Source organism: Mus musculus, chromosome 7 (genome assembly GCF_000001635.26).
Source record: "Mus musculus strain C57BL/6J chromosome 7, GRCm38.p6 C57BL/6J".
NCBI lineage: Eukaryota > Metazoa > Chordata > Mammalia > Rodentia > Muridae > Mus > Mus musculus.
The window spans coordinates 80,185,512-80,209,542 of record NC_000073.6 but is presented as its reverse complement, the minus strand read 5'-3'; the positions used below and the strand labels follow the sequence as shown (position 1 = coordinate 80,209,542).

General features: G+C 51.3%; 1 protein-coding gene across 3 annotated transcripts in view; it reads right to left on the bottom strand.

The window, feature by feature from the left end:
• Positions 1-22,673, bottom strand: part of Sema4b (sema domain, immunoglobulin domain (Ig), transmembrane domain (TM) and short cytoplasmic domain, (semaphorin) 4B) — a 39,777-nt gene extending 17,104 nt beyond the window's left edge. The window contains exons 1-2 of one of the 3 annotated variants that reach the window (NM_013659.5): positions 22,552-22,673; positions 10,773-11,024 (exon numbers count right to left, since the gene is read on the bottom strand). In NM_013659.5, coding sequence (NP_038687.2) covers positions 10,773-10,890 — 118 coding nt within the window. In that variant the 5' untranslated portion in view covers positions 10,891-11,024; positions 22,552-22,673. Of the gene's footprint in view, positions 1-10,772; positions 11,025-11,383; positions 11,499-22,551 lie in introns of those variants that run through there. The other 2 variants (XM_030242259.1, NM_001360135.2) reach the window with 2 other exon arrangements.
• Positions 22,674-24,031: the final 1,358 nt, after the last annotated feature.

Below are 24,031 nucleotides of genomic sequence, written 5' to 3'. Positions count from 1 at the left end.
AATTGGGGGGCCAAGGAAAGTTCCAGCACCAATGCCAACCTCCCTAAACATCACCCGGACTCCAGGCCCTCCCAAGAGATTCTGAAACTGCTGGTCTGAGCCTCTTGACCAGCTCCCAGTGACTTAGGAGGAGGTAGCCCAAGGACTACACTCTGAGAAGCTCCAGGAGGCCCTTCTGTATGACACCCACTGAATTCACTGTGGCTTCCTGTGTGTATCACAGGGATAAGACAAAAAGTGAGGCTCACGAAGACTCTGGGAGATCAAGACACACAGCTCCTGCACCCCTTTATCTCTTGCACCCCTCAAGGTTTTCTGGAAGCACAGGCTGCCTTTGGTTTGCCAGAGCTTATCTGCCTGCACCGGAGGGCATTTCCACCTGGGTGGGACCTACAGCTCTAAGCGGGAAGCCACCCTTGGGTTCTGTCCAGAAACAGAAATGCCAAGAGTCCGAGATAAGCACAAGTCCCAGGTGGCAGCTCAACACCCCCTCCACTTCAGCCTGGGTGGATGGCAAGCTGCCCAGGGTCCCTCAGACAAAGTCAAGCCAGGCTGGAGGGGAAGCCCAGGGGCCAGCGGCTCAGGACTCTCCATATCTGCTGGAAACACACCGAACAGAATGACCAAGGGAAGGGAAGTGGACTATGCCTTGAACTGAGCACAGTCCCTTCACAGCATGCCCTCTCATGCTGGGACCGCCCTCCATCCCTGCCCTCAGCCCGCCTCCCTTCTACCCTGGGCCTCAAACTTAAGAGTCATGGTGCGCTGCTGATGAACCCGGCTGTGGACCTCACTATTCCCCACTGGTTATCTCACAGGACAGACTGAGAACATATACAGGAGTCAAAGACCTGGTTCAAACCCAGCCTCTGCCACTCATAAGGACAAGCCACTTAACCTCTCAGAGCCCCACTTTCCTTATCTGCAAAATGGGGACAATAATAGCCCTCTGCCTCATAGAGTTGTTATGAGAAGAAACGAGATTACGTATGTAAATAATAATGTACATAATAACCCACACTTACTGAGAGCTTTACTCAAAACAACCTTACACACGTTTCCCCTGCGCTGGCATGGTGCCTGGCACACGATCAACACTCGAGTAGCTCAAAAACAAAATCCAAAAGCCCTGCAGGAAAATCCAGCCGGGCAAGCCGCAGAGGGCAGGGCAGGGGGTGCGGCCTCCCTTCTGAGAGCTTACAGCATCAGCCCATTCCACCTGAGCCCGAGTGTGCCCACAAGGGTCTTGTGATCAGATCAGCTAGAAACAGACCGTGTGCTACAAGCACGAATTGGGTGCTGTGACCGCCCAAGCTCCCACGTGTCTGGGGGCCACCTCAACAAAGTGGCTGTGTAGACGTCTGTGTAGAGGGCCCTGCCCGAGCCTGCCCATGTCTGTGTGTCTGTGTGCCTATGCGCACGGAACCTTGAGGCCTGTCCAGGCTTGTGCAGGAGTGCCTGGTGCTCTTTGTGCAGAGGTGACTGGAGAGGTGGAGGTGTGTGTGTGTTCTCTGTTGTGCTACAGAGCATGTTCCACCTGGTCGCCTGGCTGTGAATACGGCTCAGGTATTCTCCCTGTTTCCCTATGCGGGGCTTAACCCTAACTAGAAACCCTGGCTGCTGTCCCAATCAGGATTGAACCTTTCTAGGGGGCCCCAGGCATCTTAAGCTAGTGGCTGCCCAGGAGCTGGGGCTCCCCCAAGGGCCTCTGCTCCCCATGAGTTCTCCATCCTTCAAGAAAGTAGGATAGAGCTATCAGTCTAGGGCAGACACCTGCAGGATCCCACACCCCAACCTAGCAGGAAGTGATGCGGGAATTCCTCAGCCCCCAGCCTCACAGAGACTCTCCCTCTCCCTGTGACTCAGCCGGAAGCTTGGAACTTTCTGGGTTAAAACAGGAATAGGGATCAGCCCCACCCTAGGCAGTGCTGACTCAAGAGTCCCACCCCACTTTGCTCTGCTCTGTGACTCCTGAGCCACCAGTGAGACGCTGACCTGGCCCTAGCTTCTTGTCCTCCACAGGCCCCAGCAGGATAAGGCCAGAAAACCCCAGCTTCCCTGCAGAGTCAGAGCAAGGTTTGCAGGGGTGTGAAAGGCCTCCTGGGTGTTTCAGGGACATCATGCCAAGTCACCAGAACCTTGAACCCACTTGCTACAGTCAGCAGCAAACTGACCTATATGCACTTCCTCTCTGCAAGCCACCCAGGGCTGAGCAGGAAGCAGCCACCTTGGCCCCAGGCTACATAAGTGGGGAGCCAAGGTCGACATTCGCTGGACTAAGGTTTGGACAGAGACCATAGAAGAGGGTTAGTCCCAATGTGGTGGCTACCATGGGGCTATGTGCCAAAGTCTCCCCTGGGCTGAAGTCCTCAAGAATCCATTTGTCACCTCTGCACATTTGCTTGGAATTAGAGTCAGTAATCCTAGCGCTATGGAACGTAAAAGCATGAAGGGTCAGAAGTCCCAGGTCATCCTTGGCTCCAAAGCAAGTGTGAGCCCAGCATGGTCTACACAAGACTGTCTCAACCCATCCCTCACCCCACAAAAAAAAAAGCAAGCATTTATAGCATCTGGGAGACTGAGGAAGAACTTCCTGGAGGTTTACGGATCTCTAGGCCCTGACCCCCAAACAAAACCAACAGTAATAACAGTACTAGATCAAAACCAGAGCGAGAGAGTGTGCAAGCGTTTGTGCTCATGGGGTGCGCCTCCTTTCCAACTGTCCCTGTGTGAACTGGCCGACCCGTCAGAGCCCCTAAGCCACGAGACCTCTGCTACCCAGGCTGTTCTAACACCTTCAGGCCTTGACCTCTGCCCAACCCCTCTAGGGCCCACACAGGACCATGGTCAGCTCCTGTGTCCCTCTGTTCCATGGCTGGCCACTCTAACTCTCTTCTGTGCTCTCTGCCTTCCTACCCACCTTCTTTCTCACAGAAGTCCCCAGTTTTTCTCTGAAGAAACAGGGGCCACTTAATACAGTGACTTCAATGTCCACCTTCACCACACATGGAGGCCCTCCCTTTCAGAAAACACCTTGTTCCTTCTAGAAACCTTCTAGAGAAACTCCTCCAGAGAGCTTTTGCCTTTCTTCACCTCCCACACACCCTTCCAGGGAACTGGCCTCAACCAGCCCCACATGTGGTGGGTGAGCCCTCTTAGGCCCAGGAAATGTCTCACTCGATGACTTGATGACTTATCCTCCAGGGGTCAGGGCCATCTCACAGGCTCAAGGGTCATCTCACGGCTACCTCACACACCCTGGGCTCTGCAGATAAAGTCCCAACAGCCCCTCCAGGTGGGGTAGGGGTAGGATTAATCTCCACTTCGGGTATGAGGTCGGAGTGGGATATGAACCTGTGCTGCCCAGCTCCTGTCTGCGGTGTTAACCACTCTTTGGCCTCTCAAGGCTTTTCTCTCTCATGTATTGCTCTTGATCTTCTCACTTTAAGAAGGGTCACATGTCTACACCTACCACAGAGTCTGGTGAACCCCCAGGCATAATGGGTTAGTCCAAGGACACCCTCCTGTGGGCCCCTTTCATGCCCCTTTGTGCCACTGTGTCTTGGGATCACATGCCTTTCTACCCTCTAGCTCAGGCATGTGCCACTTTCCTCTCCTCAGCCACGCACACGCAACCTATCGTTAACTTCTGCCGACTTCCCCTCCTTTGAATTTTCCTAATCTGCCTCACTTCACTAGTCTACAACCATGGTCCTGACCGAGGCCCCTGCTCCTCCTACCCAGGCTACTCTAGCCTCCCCAGTGCCCCGTACTACAGCTGAAAGGCTCTCCAAGATCTGTCACTACCATCACCTCACAAAGACCGCCATGGTGGAGCATCACCCAATGCAGGCTCTGCACCCATTTAGAGGATGACACAGAACTGAAGTTCAAGGGTGCTTTGGTCACGGCCAGCTCTGTGCTGCTGTTCCCCCTGACTAAGCTATACATATCAGCTCCTCTATAGGCCTTCCTGAATCTCCAGCCACATGAGGGGATAGCTGCTCTTTGGCTATTCTGTGGGTTCTTCTTTCTTCCAACCTTCTCCACCCCTTTTGTTCCACCCTTTCAACCACCTAACACTAAAGAGATCCCAGAATAAAGTTAGGGGTCAGGAAAGGGGGCAACGCTACTGTTAGACTACTTCCTGCTGATTCGGGGCATTAAGTTCCATGGGGCAAGTTTGATCTTCACAGTCAAGATATCTGATATCTTATTGTTTCTTCTTTGCACACAGCTACTTAACAAACCACAAACAACAACCGACCAACAACCCACCATGCCTGAAGGGCCCTAGCATTTATACAACCTCTAAAAAGGCCCCAGAATCCCAAATGTCACACAATCGCAGAATCAATCTGCAGCTGGCAAACCCATGCCCCTCCCACAGCACGAGGCAAACCACAGTCAGCTGCTGTGGACAGTCTGAAGCAGCCGCGTACCCCACACCTGGGACTAAGACAAAAACATATTTTTATATTTCTGTGCTTTTTAAAGAAACCTAAATTCCAAAATTGTCACCACATGAGGGCCTGTCATAGGTTACACTGTCGCAGGCTCGGGAGACATTTTTTCTTATTGATGAGCTCTGACTTTTCCCACCAAACAGAAGAGCGTTGTCTAAATCTTATTGCTACCCCAAGCACACATCACCACGCATCACCTTGTCAGGTGACTTCAAAAGAGGTATGTTATGAATGTTTGTTGATTGAGTAAAAAACAGAGTCCCTCATTCTAAGGTGCTACCATCCAGAAAGAAGCCCTAGACTGATAAAAGTCAGCACGGGGTTCCTAAAGGTTTTTGCTCCACACTGTGTCTGACCCCTCCAATCACTGGCAGCTCACTCAGTTGTAGCACTCAAAGGCCACAGAGAGACATGTGGCAGCTTGAACTGGTGCAGGAAACAGAAAACCAGCCACAGAGCTGCAGAGCAATGGATAGGAAATACTAAAAGCCATTACTGATCACGTGTGTAACCTGGGGCCGGCTACCTGCCTCTAAGCTGGAAGGCCTACAGGAGGGCTTTGATGACTAACAGAGTGTTGCACGCAGCACTCCTCTTCCTGCCCTACTGTCCTCCCCTCCCATCTTTTGCACCTTCTCACACACATGGGACAGGCTTTCTCTGTGTAACACCTGGGTCTCTGGTGCACTCAGGCAAGGGAAACAGAATTGGTATGAATAAACAGAATACGCAGGCTTGAGGTCCTCAGGAGGAGGTGGCTGCTTAGCCCCAGTTGCTTATTATTAGGAAGACGGGCCCTGCCTTGCCAGAGTCCCCTAGGGCCAGAAATTTGGATTTTTATACAAAATTTCCTAGGTTTTATGTATCAGCCATTAATTTAAAATTTCGAAGTCACTTGGAAGCCAAGCAAAATATTCCCCCACGCTGGCTTTGGCCATCACCTCTAGTGTGCAAGCCTCTGATATATGTGTCCCTTATTCCCTGGCCAAACCCACTGATATCCAATGTGACAGTGCCTTCGGGGCCTCAGCTGGCTCCCTTGCTCCGTCTGCTCTGTCGAGCGAGGAGTGACCTCAACAGACTTCTTTACCAGATGGAATCACATAGCTGACAATCACTAAAGGGCTGAGCTGGGCCACTCAGCCGCCTGCCTTTGTGTAACTGGCAGGTGAAGCCAGAGGTAGCCGTTCTCTAAGAAAGAATGAGGCTCCCGAGTCGTGACACAAACTGGCCCAAGCACAGTCTCTTATCTCTAGCGATCCATGACCCTGACAGAATGAGGTGGCTTGTCTGGGGCTCAACATTTTTCGACACTGGGTGAAACAATACCACTGCACAGGCTGGAGAGAGCCGAGCCCAGTGGGAACTGAAAGTGGCTGGTGTCTTCCTCTTCTGCGGTAGGGAGCCTCTCACACAAGGTGAGTGAGTGAGGGGAGGCACAGTGGTTCCTTAGCAGATATGAGGCTCTGTGTTTCTGGGTTCCACTCTGGCCCTGAGGGCAAAAAAAAAAATCCCAAAGGTAGCCAATTAGCCACCTTCGCCACTCTACTGAAGAAAAGAGAAATGAGGGCTCTGTCTCCCACCCATTACACCTATCATAGCCTCTCCCTGAAGCACATCTCCTAACCCAGGCTAGATGAAGGGCTTCCAGACGGACTCACAGGCTTGGGAAGGAGCACCCTGAAGCGGATAAATCCCTCTCCTCCGTGGTCCTCAGCCATACTCCTCACTTTGCCAGCCATCTCCTAGGTTCCCAAGGCTGGAACACCAGCTAGGACCCTAACGGTTGTGGGCAGTCCTATGGCAGAGATGACCACACAGGAACAGGGCTAACAGTGACCCAGGAGACGTCAGAAGGCAATGGTAGTAGCAGAGGAAAGGCTTGTGGTCATCAGGATGGCAAGAAGCAAGTTCCCTGTGTCACGATGACACTGTCCCCTAGGGGAAGCTGGCTTCTTTCCTGATGTGGCAAACTCTTCCAGGACAGGGAGGTCAGAGGTAAAGAGCAGGGAGGGCCAACTGGGGAAAGTGGCTATACAGTGTAGTCTTATGAGACAGAGCTCTCCCAGATTCTGATCGGGAGAGGGAAGGCACAGAGCACGGCACTAGTTCTGTTGATCCTCTTTCCCCTAGGGTGCAGGGAGGGCTCCACCAGAAGTTTCTGAGCCCTGACCCAGCCTAAGCAACCACAGAGATGGGACAAGGGCCACGGGCTCTAAAAAGGGAGATATGTATGGTGACATTGACTTTGCAGACCTCTCAACCAGGTCCCATCAACCAGAAGATGACTACACTATGCAGTACATCACAAGTTCCTCCCACACTCTACAAATGTAGGAGGCACAGCACCAGCTGAATGACTTCCACAGAGCAGAGAGCAGCAGCAAAGGTGGGGGGTGGGGGCATGAGGCAAAATCCAGTCCCAAGCACTGGAGGGTCCTGAGTCACAGAATAACGCTGAAAGGGACAAAACCATAAGCTCTTGAAATGGGGGCAAACCTAAGCAAGTCAGTGGGAATGACCTCCCATCGACCCTGGGACCTGGGCAGAGCAGGCGCCACCAACTCAGCATCCACCTCCTGCAGGAAGGCTGGTGGGCTTGGGCAGGGTAGCATGCAGCAGACGCTGCTCCCTTCCATGGGCATGGGCAGGCTGCATGTGTCGGGACTCACGCCAAGCACTTTACATATGCTATTTCCATAATCCTCTCAGGAGCCTGGGAGATGGGTCCTGCTATTCTTCTGGTTCTGTGGACAAGGATACAGGCTTAAGAAGGCCACTGCTTGCCATTTGATGTGTCCTTTGATGAGAGTGGTGAGCCAGCTTTCCCAGATTGGCTCTCAGCCCCCATTCTTGAAGCTCTCCACCATCCACGTGCCTCTGAAGGGTCATGAACAGGCCCACATACGAGACAGAACTACAGAGTCTCACGCTGGGCCGAGGTCATGTGAGGCAGAGGTCAATAGCAGGCAAGAGGGAACCAGAACCGCGGCCAGCACAGGGGCCACTCGGGCATCCTTGACTCAGACGGGCAGCTGGCTCGTGCCAAGTGCCTTGTTTTCTGCATTCAATGGGGTTTTGTTGACTGCGTTTTGCAGGCCTACAGATTTAATTCCAATCTGGTTCATACACTTTCCAGAGCAGGACGTCTCTGGGGCTGGGAGACATTAATAACTCTTTTAATTGCCCAAATAAGGTGGTTCCACCAGACTTCAGTAGGCTGTGGGAGCAGTTTTGTTTTGCTTCTTCAAGGCCAGATTCCTGCTCGTACCCCACTTTACAGCCCTGGAGTGGAGTTTCCATTGTAAAAGAACCCAAATTTCATGCTCTGCTCTGAAGCATGACTTTCACAGACTTCCAGCTGGCTTAGGAATCCTCATGGCCGCTCCCGACTCTCACCCAAAATGTCCCGGGTCTTCCTTCCCTCTCCTAACCATTAGGTGAAGTCACAAGAACACCTCCAAGCTAAGGGCTCCCAAGAACCATCAGCAGGAATGAGAGTTCTCTATGAGCCCCTAGATGCAGAATAAACTGGACCTTCCCACTTCAAGGGACTTGGTTTTAGATCACAGATGAAGTCCACTATCCCTAAGCTCAGGTTCTTGAGAGTAGACTTGGGTGGGAATTCAGTTCAGGTGGTGGGAAAAGGGGTGTGGTCTCAGTTCTGTGCAATCCCTGATAGGCCTGCCTGTGTCAGAAGGCTAAAAAGGCCTTGGGCCAGGCACCCATGGTCACCATGGGCCTGCCAAGGATGGGTACAATGCCAGGAACATCTAACAAGCCCCCAGGGATGAGACAGGAAACTGTCTCAGGTCAGACTCAAAGGGCGAGCCAGTTCAGTCACCAGGGCATTCCCCATGTGGGACTCCAGCCACAGGACCTTCCTGTAGTTGGGAGGAAAGGAAGCAGAAGCAGGTCTCAAGGGTGCTGTGGAGGCCCTGGAAGGTAAAGCTCTGTGGTGGCGGGGAGCTCAGTCAGGTGTGGATGCACACCCAGTGGTGAGGTGGCTGGGCATGGCTACAACGCTGCAGAGCTTAGGGAGGACTGAAAAAGCATCCCCCCCCCATCCCCCCCCCCAGGCAGAACCTAGAATCCGTCCCGCAAACACAATAAAATTGTGTTCCTGGCCTGCCAGCCCTTTCAACCCCTCAGCTAAATACCTCTGTACAGTGCACAAGTCACACACTGCCCACCTGTGGCAGCCTTGAATGATCAGGGAATTGTGGGAGGTGGCCAGGTCCTGGAACTATACAGCTAACCCAAGACAGATGCTCTCCCAGGAAGAAGGGCCTCTCTACGCCCCTATCAAGTCTTCACATCACTCCCTAAGGCAAAAGACCTACTGTGTTTGGTGTAGCCCCAAAAGCTAGTCCTGCCTTCCCCAGGCGTAAGCGGGATCCACAGGGGCACGTGTCTCTATCTCACAGCCCCTTCCTTACGGCTGGGACAGCAGCTCTCAACATGCGGGCCTCAGCCCATTAGCAAATTTACAACTATGAAGCAGTAACAAAAGTAATTTATGGTTGGGGGTCATCACAACCTGAGGGACTGCATTAAAGGGTTGCAGCCTCGGGAGGGCTGAGAGCTCTAGGGAAACACAGGATGACAGAAGCAGCAAGGGGTATGTATGGCTCAGAGCCTAACACACCTAACACAGGACAGGTTCCATACCTAGCTCATACCTCCACCCTGGGTCAACAAGGTGAGGGGGTCATGGGGAGGTGGCGCATCAGGGAAAGGGATTTTTGACACCAAACCTGAGGACCTGAGCTTAGGTCCTGAGATCCACACGGCTGAGGGAGGATTTCACCAGCTGCCCTCTGACCTCACTGACCTCCACATGTACGTCATGTTTTCGTGTGCCCTTACACCCACACACAAGCTAAGTAAGTGTTTTAAAGTGGCAGAGCATCAGTCCTGGGTTCCGATTTCAGTCATTTCTCACTTCAAGAACAGAACTCCCAAGGAGCAGCAGTGAACTCTAGAACCATCCCCACCCACAGCGAACCACCCAGTTCCATGCAGGAGTGGTCCGAGTTTAACATAACAAGAATGACAGCAAACACCCGCTGAGAGGTTTCTGTACCAAGCCCTATCCTAAGGACTTTGCAACTGGTAATGAGCTGCGCCTTGAGCAAGGCGCTAATATCCCATTTTACAGATGAAGAAATCAAGGCACAGAGAAGTTGTTTACTTAAGGTCATGTGGGAACTAAGTGGCTGAGACAGGATTTGAACTTGAGCTACCAACAATGTTTTGGATAAGGGACTGAGATCCTGTTAGGGGCCTTAACTGAAGAGCTGATTCTATCCTTTTGCAAATGGGATGCTTTTAGGGGTGGGGATGCAAATATGGAGTAGGAAGTCTGGTAGAGTTTTAGTCTGTAACCTCTAATTTATGCACTAACTCACAGTGACAGTTTGCAATTTAGAGGGGTTTGGCCAAACATTGTCTGTTGGCACCTATGTGCCTGATGCCCTCCGAATGCACCAAGTTTTATGAATTTCCCAAGATGACTTTGCAAGGTATCTAAGCCTGAGGCGACTTTGCAGGGGAGGAAGCTGGAGTGCGGGCAGTAGGAAGTACTTACTGGGCTAAGTCCCTAGAATTCCAAACGTTGAGGTTCCCTGGAAAAGGTTCAGGGGCGATCAGACTAAGGGAAGTAAAGAATGAGTGGAGGATTGGAAACACAGGCAGCCAGGGGCAGCTGTAAACCACCAAAAAAGGAATGTGGCCCACCAGGGTGATACCCTCAGGCCCCTCTAGACAGGGTACAGATGGGTCTTCGCAATGTCAGTTTCCAAGTCCCTGTGTTTGGAGTAGGGGGTGAATTCTCCAGGTCGATCAGTCAGAGATGGGCCGGCAGGGAGGAAAGACCTGGCACCCACCCGCCAAACTCCAGGCTCTGCTGTGGCTGACTGAGAATATCATAAGCCCAGAGTTTATAGCACGGCCAGCAGCAGTGCCCTCAGCCCCGTGCCGTTGGTGGCTCCAAGGCTGACTCTGGTCAGCATCAAAGACAAGTAAATGAGTAGGCAGGATGGCTGGCACCTGAGGCCCCTAGTGCCGAGTGTGCTCCCTCCGAGCAAGAGCAGCTGCAACCGAGCAAGAAAGCGGCCCTCTCCAAGTCCAGATAGAAAATGGAAGAAAAGGGCTCTCAGCTCCCTAGCTTTCCCTCCTCTTTCGCTTTGACCACAACTGCTTTCCTGGTCCTAGTGGACCTCAACCTCTCCTTTGTCGTGGCCACCCCACCAAGCATCTCGTTGCCCGCGCTCCCCTCCTTCTGCCGCGCCCCATAGCACTTACCCAGCGGCACACTGATCCGGGGGCCGAGCGCCCGCGTAGTCGTCGTCCGCAGCAGCAGCAGTAGCAGCAGCAGCAGCAGCGCGCGCCGCAGGACAGCGGAGCGGCTCGCCCGGCCCATCGCGGCGCGTGGAGCTCGGACCGCAGCAGGCAGCGGCGTCCTCCTCCGGCTCAGGTTGCTCAAGTGGAATCGCAGGCTGGAGCCCCGCCCCGCGGTTCGGCCCGGAGTCCTTCCCTCGGCCTCCGCCTCTGGACCTGGGGGTGGGCGGCAGGGAAGGTGGTCACGTGGGCCGCCGCACCGTAGGCTCCCTCTGCCCAGTGCTGCGGGTGAAAGCCCCGCGCTCTCGCCGCAGGGAGGAGGGCGCGGAGCAGGAAGTCGACGGGTAGGCGGGCCTCCTAGCTGGTCCTTGCCCAGCTCTTTCCCCTTCCTCCTTCCTGGGCGCTGAAGTACGAGGGGCGCTGGATCGAGTCACCCGACTTGGGGCACTGGGGGGGAGGGGGAGCGGAGCAGAGCCTGGGGACCTGAAGCCCGGAGACCGAGGAGCTCGCAAAGCCGCACGGACCCGCCCTCCTTCCGGCTCCCGGGAACCCTGCCCCACATGCCCCCTACCTACCCCCACCCCCGCTCTGGGAGCTGTGCAGACTCTGAGACGGAGACTGGTAGCTTTCCAGTCTTACTTCCGCGAGAGGTCTATGCATGGTCTAGAATCTAGATACTCTGCTCGGTTGTCCATGCTTAGAATTCTGTCCACGCGAAGCCCGGGGCCGGCGCAGAATCAGTTCAAGTGGGATAATTAGGATTTCACGGACTGCACTGCCAAAGAGGCTAGACCTTCCCCCCCACAACCAGCACGTGGCTGAGCATAGGAAAGGATTCCCTAAGGCTGGAATGAGACGCCAGAGGTATCCACCCGCAGGTACCCCAATCTGAAGTCAATTTGGTGGAGCCACAGCAAAGGAATAGAGGGAAATAAAGAGGGGGAGATCAACAAAGACATCAAGGTTTTGGAAACCCGTTTCAGCTTTTCCTAGGTGAATGGATAAAATTAAAAACTTAAAAATATGTGTTCATTGTTCTTGTGGCAATGAAACCACTTCCCCCAGACTTTTCTGCAGTTGTCGAAGCTACACTGCACTCGCTGCTGCCCATGTGTGCCCATGTGGGCAGTTCCAGAGCCACATCTTTCTACTCTCCTCCCCACCCCCACAGGCAGGTGGCAGTCAGAGCAGACAAGCTCTTGGATGGTCTCAGGTCTTCTTTCTTACATCCAGACTTCCCCATGCTCCACAACTCCTGTACTGTCACCACCCTGACATCCTTCTACAGTCTCGTGTCTTTTCTCATATGCCACATGTCCAATTGCACTGGTTAACCCATCATCTGAAATGTACTGTTTCTGCTCTAACTGCTGCTTCCTTTCCTCCTGTTAATCTCTTCTCAAACACAGTAGACAGAGTCTACTCCACAAGCTGTGACCTCTGACCTGTGTGTTTGTGTGTGTAACATAAAATATATATGCAGGCAAAACACCAATGCACATGAAATAAATAGCACTTTAAATACTGTTTCAAGGTCAGGCCTGTAGCCCAGGCCTTTAATCCCATCAACCTGGGAGTCAGAAGCAGGAAGATCTCTTGAGTTTTACAGAGCCAGTTCCAGGACAGCAAGGCTACACAGAGATATCCTGTCTAAAAAAAAAAATTTTTTTTTACATGTATCTGTCAGTGTGAGGGTTTGAGACTCCCTGGAACTGGAGTTCCTGACTCCAGTTATGAAGATGCTGGGAGGGCTGGTGAGATGGCTCAGTGGGTAAGAGCACCCGACTGCTCTTCTGAAGGTCCTGAGTTCAAATCCCAGCAACCACATGGTGGCTCACAACCATCCATAACGAGATCTGACTCCCTCTTCTGGAGTGTCTGAAGACAGCTACAGTGTACTTACATATAATAAATAAATAAATAAATAAATAAATAAATAAAAGAAGATGCTGGGAATTGAACCCGGGGCCTCCAGAAGAGCAGCCAGCGCTCTTATTGCTGAGCCATCACTCCAGCCTCAGATTCATTTATCTTATCTGTCTGGCTGTCTTTATTTATGATACCAGGTTTCTCCGTGTAGTCTTGACTGTCCTGGAACTCCTGTAGACCAGGCTAGCCTTGAACTCACAAAAATCCTCCTTCCTCTGACCCCCACCCCCACCCCCCAAGTACTGGGACTAAAAGCATGTACCACCACTGCCCGGCTGAAAATAAATTTCTAAAGTCAGCTGGAAATGGTGGTATTTAATTCTAGCACTTGGCAGGTGAAGGGCGGGTAGGATCAGGAATCCAAGGCAGCCTCAGGTACATAACAAGCTTGAGGCCAATCGAGGCTATGTGAAACTCTGTCTCAGACAACAACAAACCGAAAACAGAACTTAAATAAATACATACATAAATAAAATGAAAGTCTAGGTGCAGCTTTCCCCTGCTCAACCTCCCAAGCCTCTGGAATGGTGCCTGTACACATGGCAGGCGTCTTCAATAAGCGTTGGTTGAAGGAATGACTGGGTGACCGAGGATGACAAGGGTCAGACTACTACAGGCTCGTGTTGGCTAACAACCTAAAACAATCTTCTGATGCCAATTTCTGTCTAATGAAAAGTGCCCCAAACCTGAAATTATGCAATAACTTTTTCAACTGAACACAAGACTTCAAAATTATCTCTCTTAAATCTATTGGTTCTGGCCCAGATTTCATCCCACGGAGGTTGTTTTGAATATTGATTCTATTATCATACATTTGGCACCTCCTTTCCTGGTTTTTGAGTCATCGTAAATTTGGCTAAGTATTCCTTAGACCTTTAATCAAGTTACTGATAAAAATAATGGGTGTGCAGATTTAGCCTCCAGATCTTGGTTTCTGCACACCGCTCTTCTATAAAAGCAGAGCGCTCTCCTTAAGTACAAGGTAAAGAGCTCATTTTGTTGGGCCTGAAAGCAAAGCAAAGCCTAATGAGGCCATGCCTGAAGAGACAGTCTGATGGCCGCGTGGAGAGGAGCCAGGCGGATGGCCATTTGGTTATCAAACAGCATAAGTAATGGATTCTAATGCAGCAAATGAAAATACAACCCATTAGTCAATAGTGTGACTCAGAGAGAAAGGGAAAGAGAAGGGAAGGGAAGAGAAGGAAATGTCTTTATGTACAAACCTGCTGCTAAGTGTAGAAATAGAAGGACTAGAAAGAACACTTAGCGAAGACCACAGTTGGACATAAAGACTGGGGAAACAGTGTCTGACGGCCAGTCCCACAGATGATCACTAGCCCAAAGGCCAATGTATGCCTGCCAATGAGATCTGGTGGCTCCCATCCTAACGCAAGTGGTCAGCCATGATAGGAGTAGCATGATGGAATCTTTGCTTGCCTCCCATATGATGCCCTGAGAACTTCACATTATCAGTCCCTGCAGTGTTCCTACCAAAGGGTTTAACCCATGTCTAATAATAAGGACGAAAGCAGATACCGCCAATATGAAGAGCATTCTATGGGATAACTAGCCTGGGTCAGTCTGATCTCAGAAGTAAGTGTGTGTGTGTGTGTGTGTGTGTGTGTGTGTGTGTGTGTGTGTGTGTGTGAGAGAGAGAGAGAGAGACAGACAGACAGACAGAGACAGAGAGAGAGGAGGAGGGAAAGGAACAAGAGGAAGAAGAGGGGAAGGAAAAAGGAGGAGGAGGAGGAGGAGGAAGAGAAAAAGGCAACCATGGCAAAACACATTTGTAATCCAGAGGCCTGCAGATCCCTGCTAGCCAGCCTAACTTACTCGGCAAGTTCCAGACCAGTGAAAGACTGTCTCAAAAAAAGAAAAAAAAAAAAAAAGTGGATGGCTCGGAGGAGTTACATACAAAGTTGTTTTCTGGCCTCCATACACACATACAAATACACACACATGCCTGTGAATACATGCATAAGATCTACGTACACACACATATCCATGCATATCCATACACATGCACACACAAGCTTTGTCAAAAATCAATTTTTGCTAACTACAACATTTCCTTCATCCGCTCTGCACCCTAGTTTAGAGCAGTGCCTGATCTATGGCTTACCTGCTCAATTAGCATTTATTCAGAGCCTGAATCTGGGGATCAGTAGCTCCTAACGTGGCAGTGGCAGGAGATTGGTCTGCTCTTGTGTCTTGGCAACAAAGGGCTTGTCTGACGGCTGTGCTCATCCCTCAGGAGAGGAGGCAGGGGCTGATGCAGCCTCTCATGGTTCTTAATTATATCCTGCTCATGTGCTTTGAAAGTATATCTTATGCCAACTGGGCAGCAAGCCCCTTAGAGAGAAGAGCGCCGGGTCTTCTGTCTTCTGACCCCCTCCCCCATGCCTAGCAAGGCACCCAGTAAGAACCACACAGCACTATCTACGTAAAGGTCCCGACTTGGCCTGGGGACACACTCTCCAATTCCTGTGCATGGCAGCCTTGCTCCTGTCGGGCTCCACTGTCTTCTGTACGTGTGCTAATGTGGTTTCCTCATGTGCTCTCTCAGACTGGAAAGAACAGAAGGGTGACTGACAAAGAACTGCCTTTGAATTGACTTCCTTTAGGCAAAAGAGTGGTCCCAAGCCAACGATGTGTCTCCTGTTCCCCTCTGCCACGCTTGGATGTAGGCAAGTGTTTTTCTGCCAGATGTCAGTGTTTACAAAGAACTGGGGGGCGGAGGGGGGTAGCTTGGAAAGAGTACCAAAAAACAGAACAAGAAAAAAGTACTACTCTCTCCATGCCCAGCCTACAAGACAAAGTCATCCATAAATTGCTAAGTCAATTGCTAAGTCCGCCCTCTGTCCACCTGCACTCATAGGCCTTCTTCCTTCCTCCCATCCTGTCTGTCTGTCTGTCTATGCCTCCCCCCACAATCTACACACACACAAACACACACACACTTTTTTCACTAGTGCAGGATGAGAAATATAATGTTCATAAGAATATATTATAAAGAAGCCCAGATAAGTTTGGAAGTGGTGGCGCACACCTTTAATGCCAGCACTTGGGAGGCAGAGGCAGGTGGATTTCTGAGTTGGAGTCCAGTCTGGTCTACAGAGAGAGATCCAAGACAGCCAGAGCTACACAGAGAAACCCTGTCTGGAAAAACCAAGAGGAGAAGGAGGAGGAGGAGGTGTAGCATCAGGCACCCAGACAAACTTGCTGTGTGGTGAGAGATGTCAGAGTCCAGTGGGCACATGCCTCCTAGGCAAATATAGAAACTTTAGAGATGACAGATTCTATATCTTGATGTAGTGTTGGATTTTCAAGTGTTTGCAAATGTACTGAGCTTTTTTTTTAAGATTTATTTATTTATTTATTTATATGTGTGTACACTGTAGCTATCTTCAGACACTCCAGAAGAGGGCATCAGATTTTTGTTACAGATGGTTGTGACCCACCATGTGGTTGCTGGGATTTGAACTCAGGACCTTCGGAAGAGCAGTTGGCGCTCTTAACCGCTGAGCCATCTCACCAGGCCCCTGTACTGAGCTTTATGATCTTAAGATCTATGCATTTTGCTTTATTTAAGCTCTTTGGTTTTTGATAGTCTCACTTACATAGGCCAAGGTGGCCTAAAACTTGCTATATAACCCACACTGGCCTTGTACTCTAGATCTTCTGCCTCCGCCTTCTCAGTGCTGGGAATGTAGGGTGTGCCACTGTGTCCCGCTAGAAGCTTGTATTTTATACCTGTTAGCATGGGAGGTAAAAAACGAGGGAGTAGGGGAGCAGACCAGGACTGAAGAACCAAGTGGAAGAAACACACACTGACAGAACAGTAGTAGAAAGCCTCAAGAGAAGAAAGAGGAAATTATGGCAAGAAAGACTGAAACCAGAAAAAGAGCGAACACATCTGCCTGAGCCTCCCCTCTCGCTGCCTCACAGCCAGCCTATCACAGTCCACACTCGCCCCTCAGCCTCTGCCCAGGTGCACGCAGTAAGATGTCCTTGGGCATGCAGGAAACCTGCCAAAGGGCTCTTGCCAGGTCTGCCCCCTCTGACTCCCACCCAGGGGAGCTAGGCGCTGGACTCCCACAGTTACTCTGGAGTTGTAGCTTTGTTTGTGGCCATGCGGGGGAGGAGCCTCCTGCCAAGCCCAGTGGAGCTTGAACCCAAAGGTCCCGCCCACCCTTCCTTGGGCAACATTCAGGCTCCTCCCACCCCTTCCCCCACCACCGCGTACAGACTGGCAGGCTGCCTAGCAAGGTCTCTCAGATGTGAACTGGCTGTGGCCCAGCTGTCTAGGCCCTGGCCCCCTGCCACCATCCCCTCGTAGCCCCGAGCCCTCTTCTTATGCCAACCTGCAGCTGCGGTTCCCCACCCTGCCCCGGTTAGGCACGAGGCTATGTCTCCTCCCCAGGGGCCAGGCAGCAACTTGGGCTGCAGCAGCAGTACATTTACATGAGGAAGTCACAGCAGCAGACACAGTCCGTGTGTGCTTTTAAATCTTCCAATGATTGCCAGGCCTGAGAGCTGGGCACTTCCTTGGGAAAGGCAGCACCCTCTGCAGTAGAGGGCACCCATCCAGGGTCAGAATCAACACTGTCTTCAGCTCTCTCAGAAAGCTTTCCATGGGGTCTGACAACTGCCCCATTTCTTCCCAAACCAGCTTCTCCCTACAGGCCCTTTGCTGTGCTCCCCACTCCCTACCCAGAATATGTGCCCCGTAAAAAGGTAGAATTCAGTGGCGGAGCATACAATAGAGAAGAATGCATCACTACCCATTATATACGGGTCCTAAGTGGACCATAGTTAGCTGCTTCTCCTGTGATAGTAATACTATATATAGTCCTTTATGACATGGTTAGGGAACATGACAAGATAGCACCTATAAAGACAGCACACTGTGCAGAGTGAACGCCCCATGTCCCAGGCTGGTATAGACTCTCCATCTGAAAGGAACCCCATGGCCTTGACATCTTAGAAGCCCTTGGAGAAGCAAGCCCCTTCCTAGTCCTCCCTCAGGTTCAGCTGCCTCCTGCATACGTGGTGCTGAGGCTGCAACTCTCCTGAAGAGAAGGAACCAGCCCGCCCAGCCCAAGCCCTGGGCGTGCCTACTGTGGCAAGCAGCCCACCACACAGCGCCGCCCCCACTGGGCCTGTTAGGACCTGAGCTGGCCACTCCCTGGGAGGGGATCCCCCCACTCTACAGGGCTGTGGTGCAACCAGCAGGGCTCAGCCTGTCCCTGCCCAGACAGGGTGAAACATGAAATTGCCACTGTCACTCCTGTGCTCCCTACAGGAGTTCAGGAGGTGCTGTCTGTGACTATAGGCCTGCCCAGTCAGGGGGACAGGGGTGACCCCTGAAACTGACAGATCGCTCTCAGATAGCTGCAGCTACTCAGGCGGGAAGGCGGGATCCTAGGCCAGGTGGGGATGGGGTCAGAAGGTTAAGGACCTAGCAGAGGCTCAGCCTCCAGTCCAGCTTAGGAAACCATGTTCTCAACTCAAGATCTCAAGTCAAAGAGCCAGACACAGGCTCATGCTTGTGGTCCTTGAGGGGCTGAGGCAGGAGGATACCTGTAAATCCCAAGGCCAGCCTAGGTCACAGATTGAGTTCCAGGCCAGCCAGAACTACTTAGCAAGACCCTATCTCAAAAGAGTAAAGATTGAAAAATAAAAACCTCTCTTCCAATTTGCCATCAAATTCTTCCCTCTAGATCCACTTTACTCTGACCCCCAGACCTCTTATGAAGGCCAGCGCCATGCCTCAGTCCCCAGAAAACCAAGCTTCCTTCCCAGAGACTTGAGGCTCCTCAGTTCCCTCTTCCTTCCCACAGAAGAGGAGCTCTTTAGCTCCAAAGTTTCTGTCGTCTTAAATCATCCTGGCTGACACACCTCCCGCACACAGCGTTGGCTGCCATACTGAACCAAGAGAAGCAGGGACAAGCGAGCCTTGGGGGCGTGGTGGAGATGAAGATGAGTTGCTACTGGTCTCCCGAAACTCCAACATCAACCTGTTGTGCCAGGGTGGCCATACCATGGAAGCATGCTCACTTGCCATCCTAAAGAAGTGCTATCAGGTCACTCATAGGGAGATGTTATAAGCCTCGAGCTTGGCTGGGTCCCTCTGGCAAGACTAGAAAAATCCCAGGGATCCTATTGCCAGATAGAGCCCTGTGAATGTGGCATATCAGGATCTCTGGGGCTTGGACTCAGCGGGAGGATCCTGGAGCAGGCTATGTGTCGCTCGCTCCCCACGGCTCTCACAATCCTTGAGAGAGGAGATGGAGAGTTCCATCACGATGCTGTGAGCTTCCAGTTCCTCGCCTAGGTATATGACCTATGCCTTCCACCACCAAGTGGATCTCTGTGAGTTCGAGGCCAGCCTGAGGCCAGCCTGATCCACAACTTGAGTTCCAGATCCACCAGGGCTACACAGAGAAACCCTGTCTCAGGATGGAAAAACAATGAACCTTGCCTTCTTTCTTTTTCTTTTTCTCTTTCTTTCTTTCTCTTCTTTTCTTTTCTTTTCTTTTTCTTTTTTTGTTATTGTTGTTGGTGGTGGCAAGACAGGGTCTTACTGTCTCAAACTTGCCTTGAACTTGACTCAGGCAGACCACAAACTAACTACTCTCCTGCCTCAGCCTTCTAAGAGATTGGAATAACAGGTGTGTATCACCACACCCAGTTATAACCATTTCTTTAAAATGTGCTCATCTTCAGAAGCAAGGAATTTACAAAATTTGCCCTTATTCGGTAAAGAGAAACCATCCTTCCTTTGGAATACCTGTGTAATTTCCACATGAAGTATTTGGCAACCTCCCCCCTACCTAAATCAAACCTGACAGTCATTCAGGTAATATTTCCCTCAGTACTGACTCTAAGTGAGGCATTACGCTGATCTTTTCACACTTAATAATTTTTAACCCTCACAGCAGAGGGAAATCCCACTACACAGATAACAAGCTGTACAGAGAAGTTCAGGGGCTTCCTAAGGCCACATGTATTGGAGGTGAAGACTTGGGGCCAAGGGATCTGTTGGCTCGTAAGTCACGTGATCACTACACCAGGAAACAGAATTTCAGCCAGGTGTTGTCTCAACGTGCAAACTGGCTCCACTTTTGATGATATAAGTAGCTGTCTTTCTTTTCTCCCTCCTTCCCCTCCCTCCTTCCATTCAGCTAATACTATTTCTTGTTCACTTGCTGCCTTTTAAGCATGAGTCAAACTGACGGAAAGGACCAAGGTTGCTGCAGACAAGGACTTCATAATTCATCAGGATTCGTAGAATGTTTCTTTGCAGAGACACCCCATCCTGGACGACTTTTCTTTAGACACTTTCCCTCATTCATTCCTTTGTCTCAGACAAAGGTAGTAGCCACAGCAAGCCTGGCAGAACTCCAGACAGACTCCCAAGCTGCACAGACTAGATCCTGCTGTTTTCAACCCATTTCCGGAGTTGCTGCCCTGGGCTCCTTCTGCCCTTGGCTCGGATTTCCATTAAGGCACTCATTACGCACAGTAAAGCACTCATTTATGAGTCTCATCCCTCTCTTCCCTACCCTTCCACGAGCTCCTTGATTGCACAGACCAGACCTGCCTACCTCAGGTTTTTAAATGTCCAGCCCCAGGGCAGAGCTTGGAACCAGGAGGCACCCAGTAAATGTCCACTAAATGAACAAATGGGCTTTCTGCTCTTGCTGAAGCTCTCAAATCATCCCCAAGTGATTCATTCCAGTGTTCCTTCCCAGATCCTTTGCCCGCACACCCACACCTTTCTCTTTTCTTTTCAAAGAATGTGTGAATAAGAAAAGGCACCAAAGAGAGGCCAAAGGCTCCAGCTCCCTGCCTTAGGGCAGCTCAGGGTTTTCTCAGCAGTTTTGTTTTCTTCACAAGAGATGCTTTGCTGGAGGATGTTTGAATGCTTGGCTCCTGTCAGATGCTACTTTAAATTGAAGGTCCCAGGGCTGGGGGGTGGGGTGGGGGGTGTAGCTCAGTTAGTAAGAATGCTTACTCATCATGCACAAAGCCCTGGGTTGGATTCCCAGCACTGCGTGAACCAAGTCACAGCACCCAGGAACTGGGGGCAGGAAAGCCAAAAGTTTAAAGTCATCCTTGGTGACATAGGGATTTCAAGGCCAGCCTGAGCTACATGATACCAAAATGCATATAATGACTTATGATGTACATAAGACATATACAATAAAAGTATGATGAGAACATTGCAGATGACCTGAAGATGTCGGGAAATGGAGGGGCTTGCCCCAGGCAGGGCTGAAAGTCTTCCTGCTGCATAGGTCTCGTGCTTTGGGGCTTGAGACAAGATCTCATGTATCCCAGGCTGGCTTCCAACTTCTTGTGTCTGAGGTTGACTTTGAACTCTTTCTTAACCTTCCTGCTTCCACTTCTGAAGTGCAAGTATAGATGTGTGCCACACAAACCCAGCCCCTCACTATCATCATCATCATCATTATTATTAATTTCCCTTGGCTCTGGAGATTAAGTCTAGGGCCTTACACATGCTACTAAACATTGTGTTCTACCTCTAAGCTAGCCTGGCCCCACCTCCATCATTTTTTAAACATTGATTTATTTATATGGGAGGGAGTAAGTATGTGCATGATGTATTCAGAGGTCAGAAGATAACTAGGAGTTCATTCTCTCCTTCCACCCGACATAGGTCATCAGACTTGAAGACAGGCACCTTTACCCCATAAGCCACTCAGCCACACACCCAACTCCATCTTTAGATCATTTGCCTCTAAGAGCTCAAGACCATAAATGCAAAAAGATATATAACTCCTATTTCTCTGAGCTCCTGGGGGGGGTGGGGGAGGGATTCACTCTCAGCCACAGCCTAGGAGTTGACTCAAGGCGTCAAGAGACAGAGTTCAAATCCTTCCCTTTCCACCAATTCACTGAATTACCTAGGGATAACTGAGTGCCTCTGGATCCAGCTTCCCCTGAGAAAACGAAGGGAAGGCAAACTGTGATTTCTAAATCTCCTGTTCCAAAGCGTCCAGTTCTTCCTGCGGTTGGCACTTACGAGATTTGCTGATTTGTTTATTTACTGTGTGTTTGTGTGTGTGAGACGGCCGTATGCGCGTGCCACGCTGCACAGGTGGAGGTCAGAGAACTATGTGTGGGAGTCAGTGTTCTCTTTCTACCATCTGTGTCCTGGAAACGGAACTCAGGACCTTGGGCTTGGCCACAAGCTCTCATCTACGGAGCTATCTCACCAGCCTTTCCGGTGATTTTTAAAAAACATATTCACATGACAGGTGAAATGACTGTGAACAGAGGTTGGATGACCTTTCCGAAGCAATCCAAACCTCCTGAACCTCTGTTATAGTCTACTAGAACAGCTAAGGAGAAGCAAAAGACCTCATTCCCAGGACCCCAACTTCCTCCCCCTCCTGGCCCTTTAATCCACCTTGTTGTTCAGAGAGAAGAAAGAAGCCATGACAAAAGCCCTAACTCGGAGGTCACAACCGCAGACGTTCAGAGGAGGGGCTCGAGGCCTTTTTCCTAGTGATTTTCCTCTGGGCTCAGGGAGTATGGGGCGGTGTTGAAAGACACTGTTAAAGGATTCGCGCAGAGGCCCCCGGTGGCCATGGGAACGTGGGCCCAACCTCCTGCGCTGCCATGGCAACAGGCTCCCCCACTGGCCCCGGCTGGTGCCCATCAGAGCATGCAGGTGGCGCCCTCTTAGGAGAGAGGGGCGGGAGGAAGGTGGGGGGCGACGGCGAAGGCCAGGGCCTGTCCAATCACCCCCAGACCCTGGTTCCCACCTCGTTCGGTCCCCTACCTGGAAGGAGTTACGTCCCACGATAGGACTACCTCCGCGCGGCCCCGAAGTCCGGGAAGTCCGACAGGACTCCGACTGGCCCGCCGGTCGTCGTCCCTGGGGACCTGGAGTATCCCGTGAACACCCAGCGCGGTGTCCCCGGAAATGCTGGGCAGCCTCCAAGCCCCGCCCCGCCCCGCCTGCTCGCGTTTTCGGGAATTGTCCAAAGGCGCCTTCCTCGGCTCCGCTGCCACTGCTCCGCGGTCCCCTAGCCGGATTCCAACAGCTCTGAATACGATGCTACCCACGTCGGGCCAGGGCCTCCCACTGTATCACATACAGTCCACGTAGGCCGAAGTCCACTGTGCTGCACCCTCTCTGACCTTGGCATGTTCAGCCTCGCTGGTGGGTGGTCTCCCTGGAATCCACTCCTACCCAGAGTTGGAATCCAGGTCCCCTGTGAACTGAACTGGCTGTGTTCGCTAGGGCAAGTGTCTTAACCTCTCTGAGCCTTAGTTCACCTGTGAAGTGGGCATGAAATCAACAGGAACCTCATAGCGTCGTGAAGAGAAGCAAACACCTGGCATTTAGTCAACCCTCAATAATGGTAGTATTGTTTATAGTGGAGGAGAGAGAGAGAAGCAGAGAGCTGCCTCTGAAACCATTCACGGCTCCTCCCATAAACCTGCGACCCGCGGCGAGTTGGGAAGAGTTAAACGAAGAGATAGGAGTATAAATATAAACTGCTCCTATCAAGTGACCTTGGCCCGTCCCCCTCCAGCCCTTGTATCCTGCTGCTATCTTCCAGAAAAGGACAGCAGCTTTCTGGGCGGTTCCTGAAACAACCAGTTCTGGGCTTGTCAGTGGCTGAGCTGGCCAGAGCTGGCTGGTTTAGAGAGCCAAGAGAAGCTATAGGGCAAGGGCCAGCACTCCAGGGCCAGAGGAGTCCTAAGAGCATGGTCCCTCTGCCTTCTCAGGATGAGCTCCAGCAGAAAAACCAAGAACAAAAACCATGGTTATTTTGACTCCTCTACAAACCCTGCTACTATCACGGGGAGTGGGGGGGGTGGGGGGGCATGGGGGGTGGTGGTGGAACTAGAGTGAATTTGGGGGAAGGAAATGGGAAATGACCTTGAATTTTGATCCCCCTGACTCCAGTCCCTGGGATGAGAGAATGACAGAAGATCAACACCACAACTGAGTTATAGGATACTGAAAATAGAAAACAAGGCTCCATGCATGCTAAACAAGCTCTCTACCTAACACACACAGCTATAACAGCACTCGTGCTAACACACACATACACACACACACATATTTTTAGTGTGTGTTTTGGGAGATTTTAGTTGGTTAGTTGGAAAGTTTCTTTTTTTGGTTTTTGTGTGTGTGTGTTGTTTTTGAGACAGCTTCTTGCTATGTAGGTCCTGCTGGCCTGGAGCTTCCAGAGATCCTCCTGCCTCTGCCTCCAGAGGTGTATACAACCCCACAGACCGCAACATAA